The sequence below is a fragment of the Zingiber officinale genome, chromosome 5B (assembly GCF_018446385.1).
Source record: "Zingiber officinale cultivar Zhangliang chromosome 5B, Zo_v1.1, whole genome shotgun sequence".
Classification (NCBI taxonomy): Eukaryota; Viridiplantae; Streptophyta; class Magnoliopsida; order Zingiberales; family Zingiberaceae; genus Zingiber; species Zingiber officinale.
In genome coordinates, this window is record NC_055995.1 from 117,995,401 (window position 1) to 118,010,767 (window position 15,367).

The 15,367-nt window shown below is 35.6% G+C and overlaps 1 protein-coding gene across 8 annotated transcripts; it reads left to right on the plus strand.

The window, feature by feature from the left end:
• The first annotated feature begins 397 nt into the window (after positions 1–397).
• On the plus strand, positions 398–9,786 carry LOC121985526 (probable protein phosphatase 2C 11). Of its 8 annotated transcripts, none has more exons than XM_042539030.1 (13): positions 398–535; positions 1,197–1,358; positions 1,903–1,939; positions 2,029–2,146; positions 2,947–3,010; positions 6,066–6,171; positions 6,300–6,453; positions 7,374–7,499; positions 7,596–7,719; positions 7,795–7,871; positions 8,326–8,378; positions 9,011–9,065; positions 9,401–9,786. In XM_042539030.1, exons 2-13 carry the CDS (start codon positions 1,349–1,351, stop codon positions 9,542–9,544), a joined length of 1,068 nt encoding a protein of 355 aa, XP_042394964.1. In that variant the 5' UTR covers positions 398–535; positions 1,197–1,348; the 3' UTR covers positions 9,545–9,786. The 8 variants fall into 8 exon arrangements, with proteins under 8 accessions (XP_042394964.1, XP_042394965.1, XP_042394966.1 ...); XM_042539031.1 differs by having other exon boundaries at positions 1,906–1,939; XM_042539028.1 differs by lacking the exons at positions 398–535; positions 1,197–1,358 and adding exons at positions 642–662; positions 755–812.
• Positions 9,787–15,367: the final 5,581 nt, after the last annotated feature.

Here is a 15,367-nt window from a genome sequence, read left to right on the forward strand (position 1 = left end):
TTTACTGTCGGATTTTGTAAAACATTTTCAGCTAAACATTTTTTAGAGAATAAATTTTATGAAGATCATGACTGTCTTATTCGAATGCAATTTAAACTTCTTTTTTTTATTAATATTTAAACTAAATTGAATAGGCAATTATATATCAACATCTCCAACTCGTAATTATCATGATAGACTTTGATCTCTGAAGAAGATAGATAAAACTTTTTAATTATTTTATTTTATTTTATTTTAATTCCTCCTCGCCGCCGGTTCTTCCATCTTCTCCTCCATCTGGTTTAACCATTGAATGATGGACACGTGGCATCTATGAGATTAATGCAGTCAAAAAAAGTTGGCCCTAAAATAAAAAAAAGGATAATACAAAAATCCTTTAAAAAAAATATCTCCCTTTCTTCGTCTCTAATAAATCCTGGCGTTCCTGCCGTGCCGTCCCTTTTTTTTTCTTCTTTATTTTTTCCTCCGCCCATTTTCCCTTCTTCATCAAACTGCTCCAATCCACCGTCGGCAGCGATCCAACGCGCCCTCGTGGGTATGTGCCAATCGCATCCCGTCTCTTTCTTGCATCGTCTCTTCGTGGAATCGATCCTTTGCTTCGTCGCTGCGGTTTCCGTTTCCCCTCTTCGTTTGATCTCCGTGTACTGTTGAACTTTATGATGGTTTACAAAATTTTCCTTCTGTTTATCCGTTCCTTGTGCATCTACTCTATCCATACGAACAAGACCTGTTTTTGAATTCTTTTTGGCCCCAGCGTCCTTCGATGCTGACGATCGTAGTGGTGTATCTGTTGGTGAAAAATTTATGCCGAAGTAATGGTTCTTTGGCTTTCAGACATCTTTTTTTTTTTTCTTGAATGGAAGTGAAGACTCTATCGGGACTGAAGTGATGATTGCCTAACTGTCCTGATTTTTAGTTATAATTTGTGCTTTTTTAATGAACCGAGAGTTGACTCAGTAATTATGGGTTTTGAGCTGTCTAAAATAACCGAGTGACCAGGAATCCTGTATTCTCTTTTCGAAGGATATTATTGATGATATGCTGAATGTACGCTTGTGCTCTTTTGTTCTATTATCGAAATTTAAGGAGCTACATTATGCACTCATTATAAAGTCAAAACTGGCCAATGTGGATCATTAGCCAGTAGTTATCCATCAAGAAACCATTCAATTTTATGGACTAATTTCCTTTCATAGTTCTTCAAGAGAGGGATGTAGAGCCATCAAGTATATACAAATCTTGCCGATCTAAACAGAGTATGTGAGAGAACTGAAAGCCCAAGACTCATCAGCATGATAACTTCTCATGATCAGGGACAGTGCGTGATCCTGCAGTATGCTGCTAATGCATGACCCATGGTAGTAAAAAGGAATGCAAGTTTCCAGCAGCTTGCTATATGTGACGTAATCATGCAATTAAATGTGTGAACACCTAATTACTTTTTTCTTCTTCTTTTAAAATATATGCTTGATATCACGTTGATACAAGTTTAGTGTGATTGGCCACATTTAAGACCTTTTATTCTAGTTAATTTTCTGAGATAATAATCTAGATACATTAAAGAGGTTAACACTGTAATGTCAAATGATTCTTACAGAACAACAGTATACTGGGATGATACTTACCATTCCCCTGGATTCATGAAGATGCAGTAGTGGCTATTGATGCTAAGATTGAATAAATAGTTGATGAATTAAATCATTTGGAAACATGGGTTGATGGATTAAAAGTTTACTTTTCTTTCCAGCAAACAATAAAGATTTAAGTTACTTTTTGATAATCTATCACTCCTACAGATGTATCACACATTATACAAGGAATTTTATTTTATCTTTTATTAGTTGTTGGCTCAACCTAACTGTATTTGTTTATTTGCTGATTTTTTTCTTGTTCTCTTGACAGTAGCAAGTTGTATAGGGAGAATTCTGGGGAATAACAGGTAATGGTACATATACGGCTTGATTACTTTTGTTTTCCTTTATACGTGTACATTTTGACAAACTTTTAATGGCCATGCCTGTGGCTCAGTATGGGAATCTACCTAAGCAGTCCAAAAACTGACAAATTTTCTGAGGATGGTGGGAATGCCAGACTTAGGTTTGGTTTGTCATCTATGCAAGGTTGGCGTGCAAATATGGAAGATGCGGTAAATTCTAAAACATTGTAATGTTAAATTGAAAATGGAAACCAAAAAAAAAAACATCACATAAGTTTGATTGCACCATCATCATCTGTTTAATCCAGATGCCATCTTGAATTAAATTTCTATACAATTCTGTTTTATTTTGCATGTATATGAATGTGAAGATTTTTTATCAAGTGTTCTAGTAATTCCTTAATTGTACTGTGTATGTATCTGCATGAATGGAGTGAAGAGAGAGGATCCTCTGGTCCACTTTTTGTAGACCAGGAGATGGTCCACAATGCAATTGTGGTTGGATCACAGCCGTAATTCAGCCGCAATTGGTTGCGATCCATCCCTAGGTTCACCTTCCCATCCAGATTGTAGTTTGGGTAGGGGTAGGCGGCTTCCAGGCACCTACCCCGACCCAAACTATAATTAGGGTGGGAAGGTGAACCCAGAGAGGGATCACAACCAATTGTGGCCGAATCGAGGCCGCGATTTGCAATTACATTGTCGACCATCCCCTAGTCCGGTCTCCTAAGTGAAAGGGTAACAAATTTAAGAAATTTGTCCACTACCAGCTCAGGTTTGTGGCATATTCACAATATGATGAATCTCATTATTGTAATAAAGAACTAATGGAATGGATATTATCGTATCAATTATATATTTGGCTTTTGCTGATACTAGTTTTGATTACTATCCATGTAGTATTGAATTACACAAAGATTTTCTAGTTTGTTCACAGTAATTTGGTTTATTAATTAAGAAATATATGTGTAACCGTGTACCAATTATTTATCTTACAATGCAATTTCCAGCATGCTGCTGTGCCAGATCTTGATGATTGCACATCTTTCTTTGGTGTTTATGATGGTCATGGAGGTAATGCTTTCAATTTAATCTGTTTCCTAGAGGCTAGAAGTTAATTTATCTTATGCAAAGTTCTTTTATTATTAATCAGACATATCACCTTTGTACGTCTAATGATTAGGCTTTGTCTACATTTTATGATAAGTAGATTCATTAGCATCCTAAGAAACTAGATAGATAATGTGAAGACCTGGATGTACTGAATAAATAGCTTTAGTACATAAACCTCTAGGTTTATTTTCTCTCTTGTGTCAGACACCAGGTTTTATTAATTTAGTGAATAATAAGTTCCTACTCCTTCATACTCGTGTAGTAATTTTTGTGATTTATGCATCAACCATTATCTAGATCTTTGCATACGGCAAAAGGTGATATCTCTCACCCCAAGCGGCCTAGTATCTTGTTATGATTGATCAAACTCGTTCATACTCAACACATGTTCTACTTGATTGATCAAACGGTTTATTCATACTCATGTTCTTTCCTAGCGTAGCCCTCTGCTAAATATCTTCTACTTGATTGATCAAACACGTTTTATCCAACACATTTTACCACATGCATTTTATTTTGTATAGTTCACGTGTTTAATAGAGGTTGATGTCCTCTTAAACTATGGAATGGATGGAATGAAATGGGTTATTCCTTGGAATGGATTATTCCATCTCAAATTGTCCAAACATTTATAGGATCATGGATGGAATGACTCCTTTCCTGGCTATTCGATTCTATTAGTTAGGATTAAGTAGTTAACTATTATCTTGTTATGATGTTACAATTTTTATAGATATTTTTGTTGGTGCAATTGACCAGGTCTTGATGTTTGAGTTTCGATATTTGACAATATATGGACATTGTAGGTGCAATTGTCCATATGGGAAACTGATGATCAAAGGTTGACCATAAGAGTCAAGTAGGTCAATAATTGATTGGGAAGCCCTAACTAGAGGTTAGGCAAGGGCAAGACCAACGGGAAGGTTGGCAGAAGAAATAAGTCCAGGTGGGTCAATGTTCACCGGACACTTGGTGTGAAAGTTCTGATGAGTGAAGCCAGACAACTATAAAGTCTTGGTGAATAAAGCTAGGCAATTGGAAAGCCCTAGTGAGTGAAGCTAGGCAGATGGAAAAAGTCTGGTGAGTGAAGCCAAGTGAAAACCTTAGTGAGTGAAGCTAGGCAATGAGAAAGTCCCGGTGAGTGAAGCCAGACAGTTGGAAAGTCATAGTAGATGAAGGTAGACAACGAGAAAATCCTGGTGAACGAAGCCAGACAGTTGAGAAGTCTTAGTAAATAAAACTAGGCAGATGGAAATCCTGGTAAGTGAAGCCCGGTGGGAAAGTCCTAGTGAATAAAGGTAGGAGAAAGCCCTAGTGAAGTAAAAATCTAGGTGGGCCAAGATTAACTGGACATCTAGTGAGTGGAAGTCCAAGTGGGTCATATGGATGACCGGACACTTGACACGAGACAGTAAGTCCAAGTGGGTCAAAGTTGACCGGACACTTGGCATGAGGAGAAAAGTCTAAGTGGGTAAAGGGTTGACCGGACAGTTGGTGGCGAAGTCTCAGCAGGTCATGATTGAGCAGATGCTAGGCATGACAGAGTCCCAATAGGTCACGGTTGACCAAATGTTGAGATTGGGAACTCTAGACTTGAGTTAAGTAAGTTAGGTTTGGTCAATCGATCAGGTGATCAATTGAGCCCATTCGATCAGTGGATCGATTAGGAGTGACATCGCGAAGAGGCATGGTGAATCGATCAGTTGATCGATACAACCAATTGATCAATTGGAAGCATCGTGATTTTGCACAGAGGGCTACCGAGCTGATCGATTGGGATACTCCAATCGATCAATTGGCGTAAGGTTTTCATGAAGCACAGTGTTTACTGGGCTGAATTAATTGGGAGCCTTTCCAATCAATTCCGGGGCTTCTCGCGAGAACACAGAAGTGCTTTGGATTGATCTAGCTTCCCCAATTGATTAATCGATCAATTGGGATATGACCGTTGGCGCAAGTTGCAGGTAAAAGCGCTTCGACGACTTCAAATGACACACTCTCTTTTCTCACATCTTCACCGATTCTCTCCAACTCACCACCGGAGTTCTTGAAGACTTAGAGGGAAGTGTTGCATTTCCAAGTTGACCAAGAGGTGGACAAACAAGAAGGAGCAAGCTAGGGTTTCAATGTTGTAAATCTTGTAAGATTTGTTTGTATTAGCTTCTCCTTTTCTTCTTGTTGTATTGAAGTCTTGTACGAGGTTTCTCCACCTCCGGAGTGTTTCTAACAAGGAGTGTATTCATAGTGGTTGTGTGAGAGAGGGTCGGATCGTTGGACTAGTCACCTCATCTTGAGGTGGTAAATCTTCGTGTTAGCATTGGGGAGCTTGACTTTGTGTTTTTGTTGCAAAAAGATCATCATTAACGAAGCGAGCGAGCGATTCCCCCCCCCCCCCCCCCCCCCCAGCTTCGGGTGTCACAAGAATTTGTAAAGAAATGGTTACTATGGCTATTATCGCTCTTCAAATAATCAAATGCTTATTCAGCCTTATTATAAGAACATAAGATGCAATGAAATTCATAATAGTTCTACCTTTTTCCCCATATCCATCACATCCACATGTGACTGTCTTGTATGCTCTCAATACCGTGTCTATTTAAATGTCTTACAAGAGTAAGTTTTCTACTCTAGATTCTTCCAATTTCCTTAAATTTTCAGATTCTCAAAATCAATTTTATTACGGTAATTTTGTCCCATTTTTCTTTAACATGAAATTCTGTGATCTTTCATCCTTTACATAATAGTAAGTTGTAGTCAAATTGCTATTAAATCCTTCTATGCATGAGTTAGATGAAACTTGTTTCTCTTTGGGCTTCACCTCCAATATACACTGTTATTTTAGTTCTGCAGATTTATATTTTCTCACTCATTTAATTTAGGGACTTCTGTGTACTACAATTGCAAAGCTTGATTTGATTATAATAACCACTCTTTTATGACTCTTTTTACCTTACTATATCTGTCAGATGCATTTATATCACATCTGTGAACCAGTTGTGAAGTTATATCTTTTCAGGAAAAGTGGTTGCTAAATTCTGTGCAAAATATCTACATACTCAAGTTCTCAAGTTTGATATTCTTCTTGGTGATCTAACTGCTGCATTACGAAGAGCATATTTTAGGTATCATTCTATATCTATCTTAACTATTTCCTATTCTCTCTTTAGCTTAGACATTCATATTTATTATATTGGGTGTGCCATAAAAGACAACTGGTAGATCATTGCATATTATACTTTATTTAATATAGAATGGATGAGATGATGCGAGGCCAGAGAGGGTGGCGGGAGTTAGCTGTTCTGGGAGACAAAATGGACAGATTCACTGGCTACATCGAGGGCTTGATATGGTCCCCAAGGGGAAGTCATTCTGATGAACACACAGATGAATGGGCATACGAGGAGGTACCATATGCATTTAATGATGTTCTGAGTATGCTTAGATCTTGTTTAGCTGTATCTAGTATGTTATAATGTACCATTTTGTTTAACTTAATTGGGTTTTTTTGTTGCTTTTTTAAGGATGGATAATTTTTTGAGTGGACTCTGTATTTCATTGTCCTAAGTGTTAGTCACTAAATGTGACATTCAATCAGTCACAACTATGAGATTTGTCATGATATGTATGAAGGTATTTTTTCTGCATTTGGAGTATTTTAGGGAAATCAAACTTCCACGCTACTATTTTTTTTTCCTTCCTCTCTTGAGAGTGTGCCAGAGATATTGGAGTCATCTCAGCAATTGAATCTGCAGGAGAATTACAGTTCTTTTAGGATGCTACAGCGATGTGAAATTAAGCTATTTACCTAATGTGTCATGCATTAGCATCTTCAGAACAGAGGCTGCTTTACAAACTGGCATTTGTACGTCTTCTCATATGTGGGTTGACCGAAATATCTTGAGAATTTTTTCTATGATACAGTTATTCTATTAATACATGCAAGTTTTTTTATTTAAGTTTTAGTTCCATTGGAACTGAAATTATTCAACTAATTAATTACTTATTTTAGTTACTAAGATAGTTGGTGTATCTTGTTCCACCTCTCACACTAAGGATCAGTTGTGAGAGACTTGTGTTTCTCCATTAGAAAGTTCAGACATACTAAATTCGGGCAGTGTTGTCCATTTTATGGAGCAGCCAAGCAGGATTTCTTTAAATAAACTAAGTCTCTTCACTTGTTGATTGGCTTGTCTTTTGGTATTATGAACTATAGTATCCCTCTAATTCCCCCTCATGCCCATGCCCATGCCCATGCAAAATAGACATGATCTTATGACTTTGTTTTTCTGTTCAGAAGCTTAAAAACCCATCAATTCTTTCACAGGGACCACATTCTGATTTTCCTGGGCCAGCATCTGGATGCACAGCATGTGTGGCAGTTATTAGAAACAATCAACTTTTTGTTGCAAATGCTGGTGATTCTCGCTGTGTGCTATCAAGGAAGGGTCAGGTTTGTCGCCAAGGAATCCTATTAATAAATTTTATACTTGGATGAAAGATATTTTAGTTACATGTATGTTTGTTTCTTCTTTTTCTTCCTTGATAGGCTGTCAGCTTGTCAACAGATCACAAACCAGATCTTGACGAGGAGAAAGAAAGAATCCTAAAAGCAGGAGGGTTTATTCATGCTGGGCGAGTAAATGGAAGCTTAAACCTCTCAAGAGCAATTGGTACTTCCAGTGTTATTAATTTAATTTTTATGGTCTAATGAAGTGTTGCACTTTTGAGAGACAGCTTTATGGCAGGTGACGTGGAATTCAAGCAAAATAAGTTTTTATCTGCTGAAAAGCAAATTCTGTCTTGCAATCCAGACATTAATATTGTGAGTATTTGACAGATCTGTTTTAGTATTGATGGATTTAAGCCCATTTTAAATATTTTACTTAATGATGGTGGTTACATAGACCATGAGTGTACCAAAGTGCATGCACTAGATGAGTAAATGCAGGAGTGTAGACCAGTGAATGCTTGCAAGGCCATTTTGAATATTAACTGCAGCTTGTTTGCACAATTCATTGTTAAAGTTGCACTTATCTCAAAAATTTGGGATGTCAGCAATCAAGAACCTCTCCCTTCACGTGTGGGTGAGCAATGTAGACTCGACTGACCCAAATCCTAACCAACCCTTTAATTTGGATATGTATCAATAAGCATGAAACTTTTGTTCTTATAGAATGTTAAACTTGGGCAACTAACTCTTTAGCCCAAAAGCTCGAGTTGTTAAGAAGCCTAATCTATATATTTAACATATATATTATTTGATGTTATAATTTCAGGTGGAGCTTTCTGATGATGATGAGTTCATTATTATAGCGTGTGATGGAGTCTGGTAAGCCTTATCAGCAATTCTAGTTTCAAGATGACTCGTAATAACATTTGAATGAGCTTTTATAGACATTTGACTTACATAAATACTTGGATGCAATTTAAACCCAGAAACATCACAATGGAAGCTTATTATTGTCGATTAGTCTTCACAGTGATGTTCTCATGTTGCTTGTTTAAAATTCACCAAATTACTCGGACAATATTCTAAATTGTAATTCATGCTGGACTTTCATGATACTGGAAGTTTTTAAGTAGATTATAGGATTTCTCTTTGCCTATAATTGCTCGATTTCACATGGATTGGTATGTATATGCTTAGATTAGGTGACTCATTTCATTTGCACCGAAGCATACTGCATATATTTGGTCTTTCATGTTCGATTGAGTACGAAAAATTCTTCATTCTCTTGTATATAATTCATCAGTATCACCGAATTTGTGTTGGGTCATACTAGCTGTGCCATTCCACTTGTGTACTTTTCTCATGAGCCACTGTTCTGACCTGTTTTAGCAATAATTCAAAAACACTTTATTTCGCAAAATATATGACTTTTTAGATGGTAGAGTAAATCAACCTGATTTAGTGAGGAACTAAATTTTTCTGCTTGATGCCCTTTTCTCGTGTCATACCAGGGATTGCATGTCAAATCAACAGTTAGTGGATTTCATCCATGAGGATCTTAGAACGGTGAGTTTCATTCTTCATTTTCCCCCTCATAATTTTTCATGAAGTCTTGTTACGTGATGTTTCTTTAGCATGTGCATCTGGTTTTACTGGGTAAAGAAAAGTATTTCATTTCGAACGAAGACCTCTGAACAAGTTGAATGCTTGGCGTCAAATGCCTCTTTCAATGCAATGCAACCAACATAAATCATTCGACTGTAAATAGGCAAACCACGGAATAGTGTCGTGTAGTTTGTATTTAACTGAAATAGCTGGTTTCTTCTTATCAATGAAAGATTGAAAGCATTTTTCTTAATTTATCTTCCCACTCGTGGTGATGCTTCTCTTGCCGACTGCAGGAGAGCTGCCTGTCTGCAGTATGTGAAAAAGTATTGGACAGGTGCTTGGCTCCAACCACGCTCACTGGCGAGGGATGCGATAACATGACCATGATACTGGTGCAACTGAAGAAGTCCAGTGAATCGAATGCTTCTCTCACTTAACGGCCATTCTAAGGCGGCCCTAGCTTTTCTCTATGTTGTATCATTCTGTAGATTGAAAGTGCGTTGTACATGAAATATAATGATGACCTCTTCAAGATCGTGTAGGAGTCTATAAGCTGGCCTTCTTTTTCCTCATTGAAAATGGTAGTCAAATTTGTGCAAGTGCAGGTCTAGTTGAAGTTGCATATATAATTCCTCCGACAATTTATCAGGTTGCATCATAATTATCCAGGGAGCATTAATAATTGCTGTGTGAGATGCACTGTTTCTGCACCTTCAAGAGAAAATAGATGCAATGCACTGTAAAGTTTGATTATGTAAGCAATTACATTTACAGTAAATTATATATTTATTTAAAAAATTCTGTGCAGGATGACTAGAGGAATGAATATGTACCTCATTATTCAGCGTCTTGCGACTCTTGCCTAATGCCTATACTCAGGAATAGGTTGCTGGAGGATGCTATCTATATTACCAAGGCATATGCCCTCTTTACTACAACTCTCTTATTGGCTTGGTTTTTTTGTTTAATCTTCTTGCATCGAAATTAAGGTCAGTAATTTAATGATCAACTGATCTTACTTAGCATGCAAGTAGGTTGCATCTAGCAATGATCTAGCTATCTCTGAAGGACACTTGATGGCATCCACTCGTCTCGTCATAACATTAACAATGTAGGGCTTATCTTCTCATATCTCCTAGCTAAGAGTATTAAGAAAGTCTCGACTCTTGGAGCCACACCTGATCCAGTCTGCACGCGGAGCCTTTTTTTAAGGTTCTTCTTCGTCATCCCCCAAATGGAGAGAGCATGATCCAAGTTATCCAATCAATGAGTCAGGGACCATCAGCACTCAGGTGGCTCGTGGATGCATGCCATGCCAAGAGCTTCACCTGCTTATTATTTAATTAAAAAGGTTATTACTATATCGATTAATCACTGACATGTAACATGCCTGACATAAAGCTTGCCTGCATCATTTGGAACAACAGTAGCGATTAATTAAACCTATGCTATGCTGATAACTTGGCGTACGTGCTGTTGAGAATCTCCACAGTGATCTTAAGGACGGTTCATTTGATCTTATATAGGTAGATGGTAATAAGTACGGCAATTATTGTGATTTTTTAATTAATTTATCGAGAACTTTTACTGTTCCATCGGCTGCTGTCTGTTGATCTTTGTACAAGCTCGTGGACTAATTAACTGATAACACCATTATTCATGCATGACTCGGTACGAATAATTATTACTTTATTATCTAGACTTGAACATGAGAATGCTTTTGTGTTCAAGCTTTTAAAAACACCATATTGACATCTCTCTCTCCCTTCGCGGAGACCATCTTAATATTTATTTATTTATTTATATTCAAGCTCAGGTGGTGGTTTAAGATAATACATGAACTAAGTTTTGCCATTTTGAGATTTCTTACCGAATCAATGATTTACCAGTGTTAAAAGTTGATGAGTTGGGTTTTCTAAATGGTTAATCAAGTATCTAAGAGTTGAATCTTAGCCTCTTAGGTATACTGTTGAGATTTTCCTCTAATGAGATGATAAATCTAAAAATGTTAATCATTTGAATGGCTGATAAAAATATTTCTTTGAGATTGGATCGTGTATCTTAATATTAATCAGTTCGAAAAATTGAATACATGTATCAATCAAAAAAAAAAAAAATTACTTTTTATCTATACAATGAAGAATAAGTAAGAGAAATATATCTGAATGAATATATTAAAAGTCTATCTCTAAGTTTACATAAATTGTATTAGGAAAAGATGTGTACCTCAATCTAAATTATATAAAAAAAACGTTCTTAGGGTGAACATATATATTCAAAAACTATTTTCTTAAAATTTATTTTTGAGACATTAACCATGGAAAGAAGAAAAAAAATACATAAAAGCTAGCAATGAGAAGGCAACAAGTGCCAAAGTACACGGTCCCACAAGCGAATTTATCCCGCAAAAAAAGTTAAAACAAGTATGCCTTTTGTTAGATGCATCAATTATTCTCAACTTGAAAGATACTCTCAAGAATATATAGTTAAATATAAATTCGTGCTATTATATATTCTCCTATTTCAAACTATTTATTTTGCTCCACAACCACCCTTGTTTTTTTTTAAAAAAAAATTTAATGTTTCCATTATATTTTAGTTCTTTGTCAAATTGATTCTCATCTTAAGAATAAACAAACTCGAGTGACAATTTTTATTGTTTGTTAATTTTCCCTTTGTTTTTTTTTTTTACTTTCCTACTGATTTCTCCGGTGTGAACAGGGCTAGTGGGTCAGATTCTGGCATTAAATTCTTTTGCCTAAACAAGTGCACCTGCATCTGTGGCTCTTGTGGTCCATGATTGGCTCATACCATAAATGTAAAGTAAATACATTATACCGCCTCCCTAGAAATCAATGAGAACTCCCCCAATCTATCTCTCATCCGACGTGTCCATTGCGCGCCGAATCTTTGCCGCTTGAGTAGATTCTGGGGAGGAACTAACGGGACGCGACAGCAATGAGTGGAGACCGCCGATCAAGGCGGCGGAGGATCATCATGCCAGCAGACACCTTGCTGCTTTTGGCGTATACAACTCAGGGCATCCGTCCAATAAGCGCACGACAACGAACACTACGACCCGATTTATATTATGGGATTTTTTTTTAAAAAAAAGTGCGTAGCTGGATCTCTCTGGTTTTTCAATTTTTTTGTTTCGTGATTTTTTTTACCTCAATTAATGAGATAAATAGTTTTTATTTTACCGACATTACTGTAATAAAATTTATGTTAACTTACTATTTTTTTAAAAAAATTTATCTATTTATTAATTAATTTTAGTGAAGTCTAAAATATATTTTTTTTTCATATAAAAAATTATTTAAAATTTATTAGTAATTTCTATAAATACATCAATTAAAGATCTAGAATTTGAGACTCAATTGTAGTATATTATTAAAAAAATTTCTTCTAAATTCAGCTGTATTATTAAAAAAAATTTATTTTTTTATTAATTAATTAGAAATCTAATTTTTTTTTAATCTTACATTTTAGAATTGACAACAAACATACTTTTCTTAATATTTTAGCTAAGATTAAGTATAGTTAGTGGGACAATTGTCCCATCTCAATTTTTTATAAGTACCTCTAGATATATATAAAATTATAAAAGTTCTAGAATTAATTATAGAAATAATACTTAAAAATTTAAACTATTTTTTATTGACCAATTCTTCTCCCTTCATATTTCTTTCTGCTTTATTTGAAATAAAGGGCTTGAAAAAAAATATTCTTGTGAATTTTTTCTAAAATAATTTTCATCTAAAATGCTTTTCAGTTTTTCAATAAGTAATATACTTTTATTTTTCTTTCATGCAAATATTAGATTATTAAAATTTATTTGCTATAAATTATAAATTATAAATTTTAAACTCAAAACTGATTAATTTGGCAAAGCAATATACTAAATAAGTTGGGCTGATTTGAGTTGTTTAAGTTGACATATAACATCAACAATTTTGACCACTGATCGTTCATGTCTCTAATAAATCATTTGACAAAATAAAACAAATTCTAACACTATGCTTTAGAAATAATTTGGGCTGATTTGAGTTGTTTAAGTTGACATATAACATCAACAATTTTGACCGCTGTTTGTAATAAATCATTTGACAAAATAAAACAACTTCTAACACTTGTTTTAGATGAACTGTTCTAATGTGTTTATGTTAAAAAAATATTCAAATTGAAATTACCACCACCGTAATCTGATTCAAAGTCTTAAGAATTCTAAAAACTAGTTTTTGTTATTGGAATTGGCAGTGTCGAGAAATAAAATATATAAAAGCTTTTTCAAATAGTCAGTCAAATTACATAGAATATTCAATTATTTATTTTTGAAAAAAAAAAACTTCATTTCTAATTAAAAATGAAAATGCTCTCTTCTCAATCCTTAATTTTCATCTGAAAAGATCATGAACGCAATAATTGTAATGGATCGTCTTCACTCTACGACCGTTATAAACATTTTATTTTAGATATCTACTGTTCTATATAAACTCATTTAACATCGATCTATACGATCCGATTAAACCGATTGAAAAGTCAAAAATATTCACTTCATTTGGTTGCCATCCATCCTCGATCACGATCGTTATCTTAATTCTTTTAGCTCAGTGATGACGCGAGGCGGCACGTGCAACTCGCATGGGAAAGGCTGGACCCGGATAGACTGGATCCCTTGAAACCCTAGAAGGGCTCCGGATTATATAAACACCAGCAAGGACAAGAAGAAGAAGGCAGATCGAAGCCAAGCAAGGAGAGGAGAAGTCTTCTTTATCCTCCTCCTTGGCTTGCTTCCAATCCGAACATAATCAATCTAGGGTTCCTTGTAATCTTCTTCATTCTTCTTCAGCTTCAGCTTCAGCTTTGATCACTGGGGTGGGTTATGGTAAGAAGCTGACAGAAGAGAGTGAGCACACAGCGGCAACTGCATCATGGTGGATGCTTTATCTGTTGCGTGCTCACGTCTCTTTCTGTCATCTCCTTCTCTCAATTTCTCTCTCTTTCTTGACACTTGTTAACCATGAATGGACACGCGTACGGACTCCATGTATCTTTTTTGTTTTTGGTAACACATCTATCAGTGAGTTTATCCCACATTTGTCACGGAGAGAAGAGAAGAGAAAGGGAAGGGAATTAAGAGACGTCTCATCATGGCCATGGAGAGCAATTAAAGGGTGCTTTCCGAGGTCTTGTGTTCGTGGATAATTATTTCCTAGGTCACGCATGGTGGCTCTGTGCTGGTGTGGATCCATTCAATCGATATGGTGGGTGACTTTTAATGAGATGAATATATTTCTTTTGGGGGAAAGGATTTATGTTTAACGGAAATGACTGTTTGACTGGTTTGATTCTCTTTCTTCTCCCTTTTCTAGCTATCATCTTCAATTCTTCCTTTCCTCTCTCATCTCCTCTTCATCATCTTTTTCTTCATACAGATTCAAAGGTGGATCTTTAAGTTCTTCAACATATTCAGATGTGAGATTCACAAGTTCCATCTCTGGCTAGAAAGACCTCAGATTCTCTCTGGTATGATCTTGGCTTTCTTGAGGTTATCTTTTCTTACCAGTGTTCAGTTTCTTATTTCATCAATTCGGTGCTTGTTCCACATGAGCTGTTAAGCTTGTTTGAGGGTCCGTTAGCTTTGAGCATGGATTTCTCATGAATAGCTTTGATTTCTCAAATCATGCACGAGAGTTGCTTAACTTGTAGATGCTTTAGTTCTTGTAAATAATTAAAGGGAGTTAAACAGGTTTTTATCTTTTTTTTTTGTTGTTGTTGTTATGATTACGTTTACTCTCGTTGCATGAAATATTGAAATCATTTAAGATACCAAAGCCCTTATGAAGATGTTTTAAAGGCATACATAGAAGTAGAAGGATCTACTACTCGTTATGAAGATTCAAGGGTATGGATAACTTGTACATAAGTAAATCAAGTTAAATATTATGGTTTATAAATTTGATGTTTGTAAAAGCATGTTTTCACTGTATTAAACTTGTATGCAAAGTATTCAGGTATGATCAGCGACTTGTGGATGGTGTCAAAAAGGTTATGATAAATAGGTTTATGAAATTCTATAAAATTGATGCTGAATTCCTCAGCCTCATTCATATATGTTTTTTTTTTTTTTTGCCATTTGAAATTTTCTGAGAAAAAAAATTACTAGCTTATGTTTGATGAATGAATAATCTGAAGTTTTATTAATGTAGACATTCTCACTAAGTTGATGAACTAAAAGGTTCAGAAAGCTTAGATAA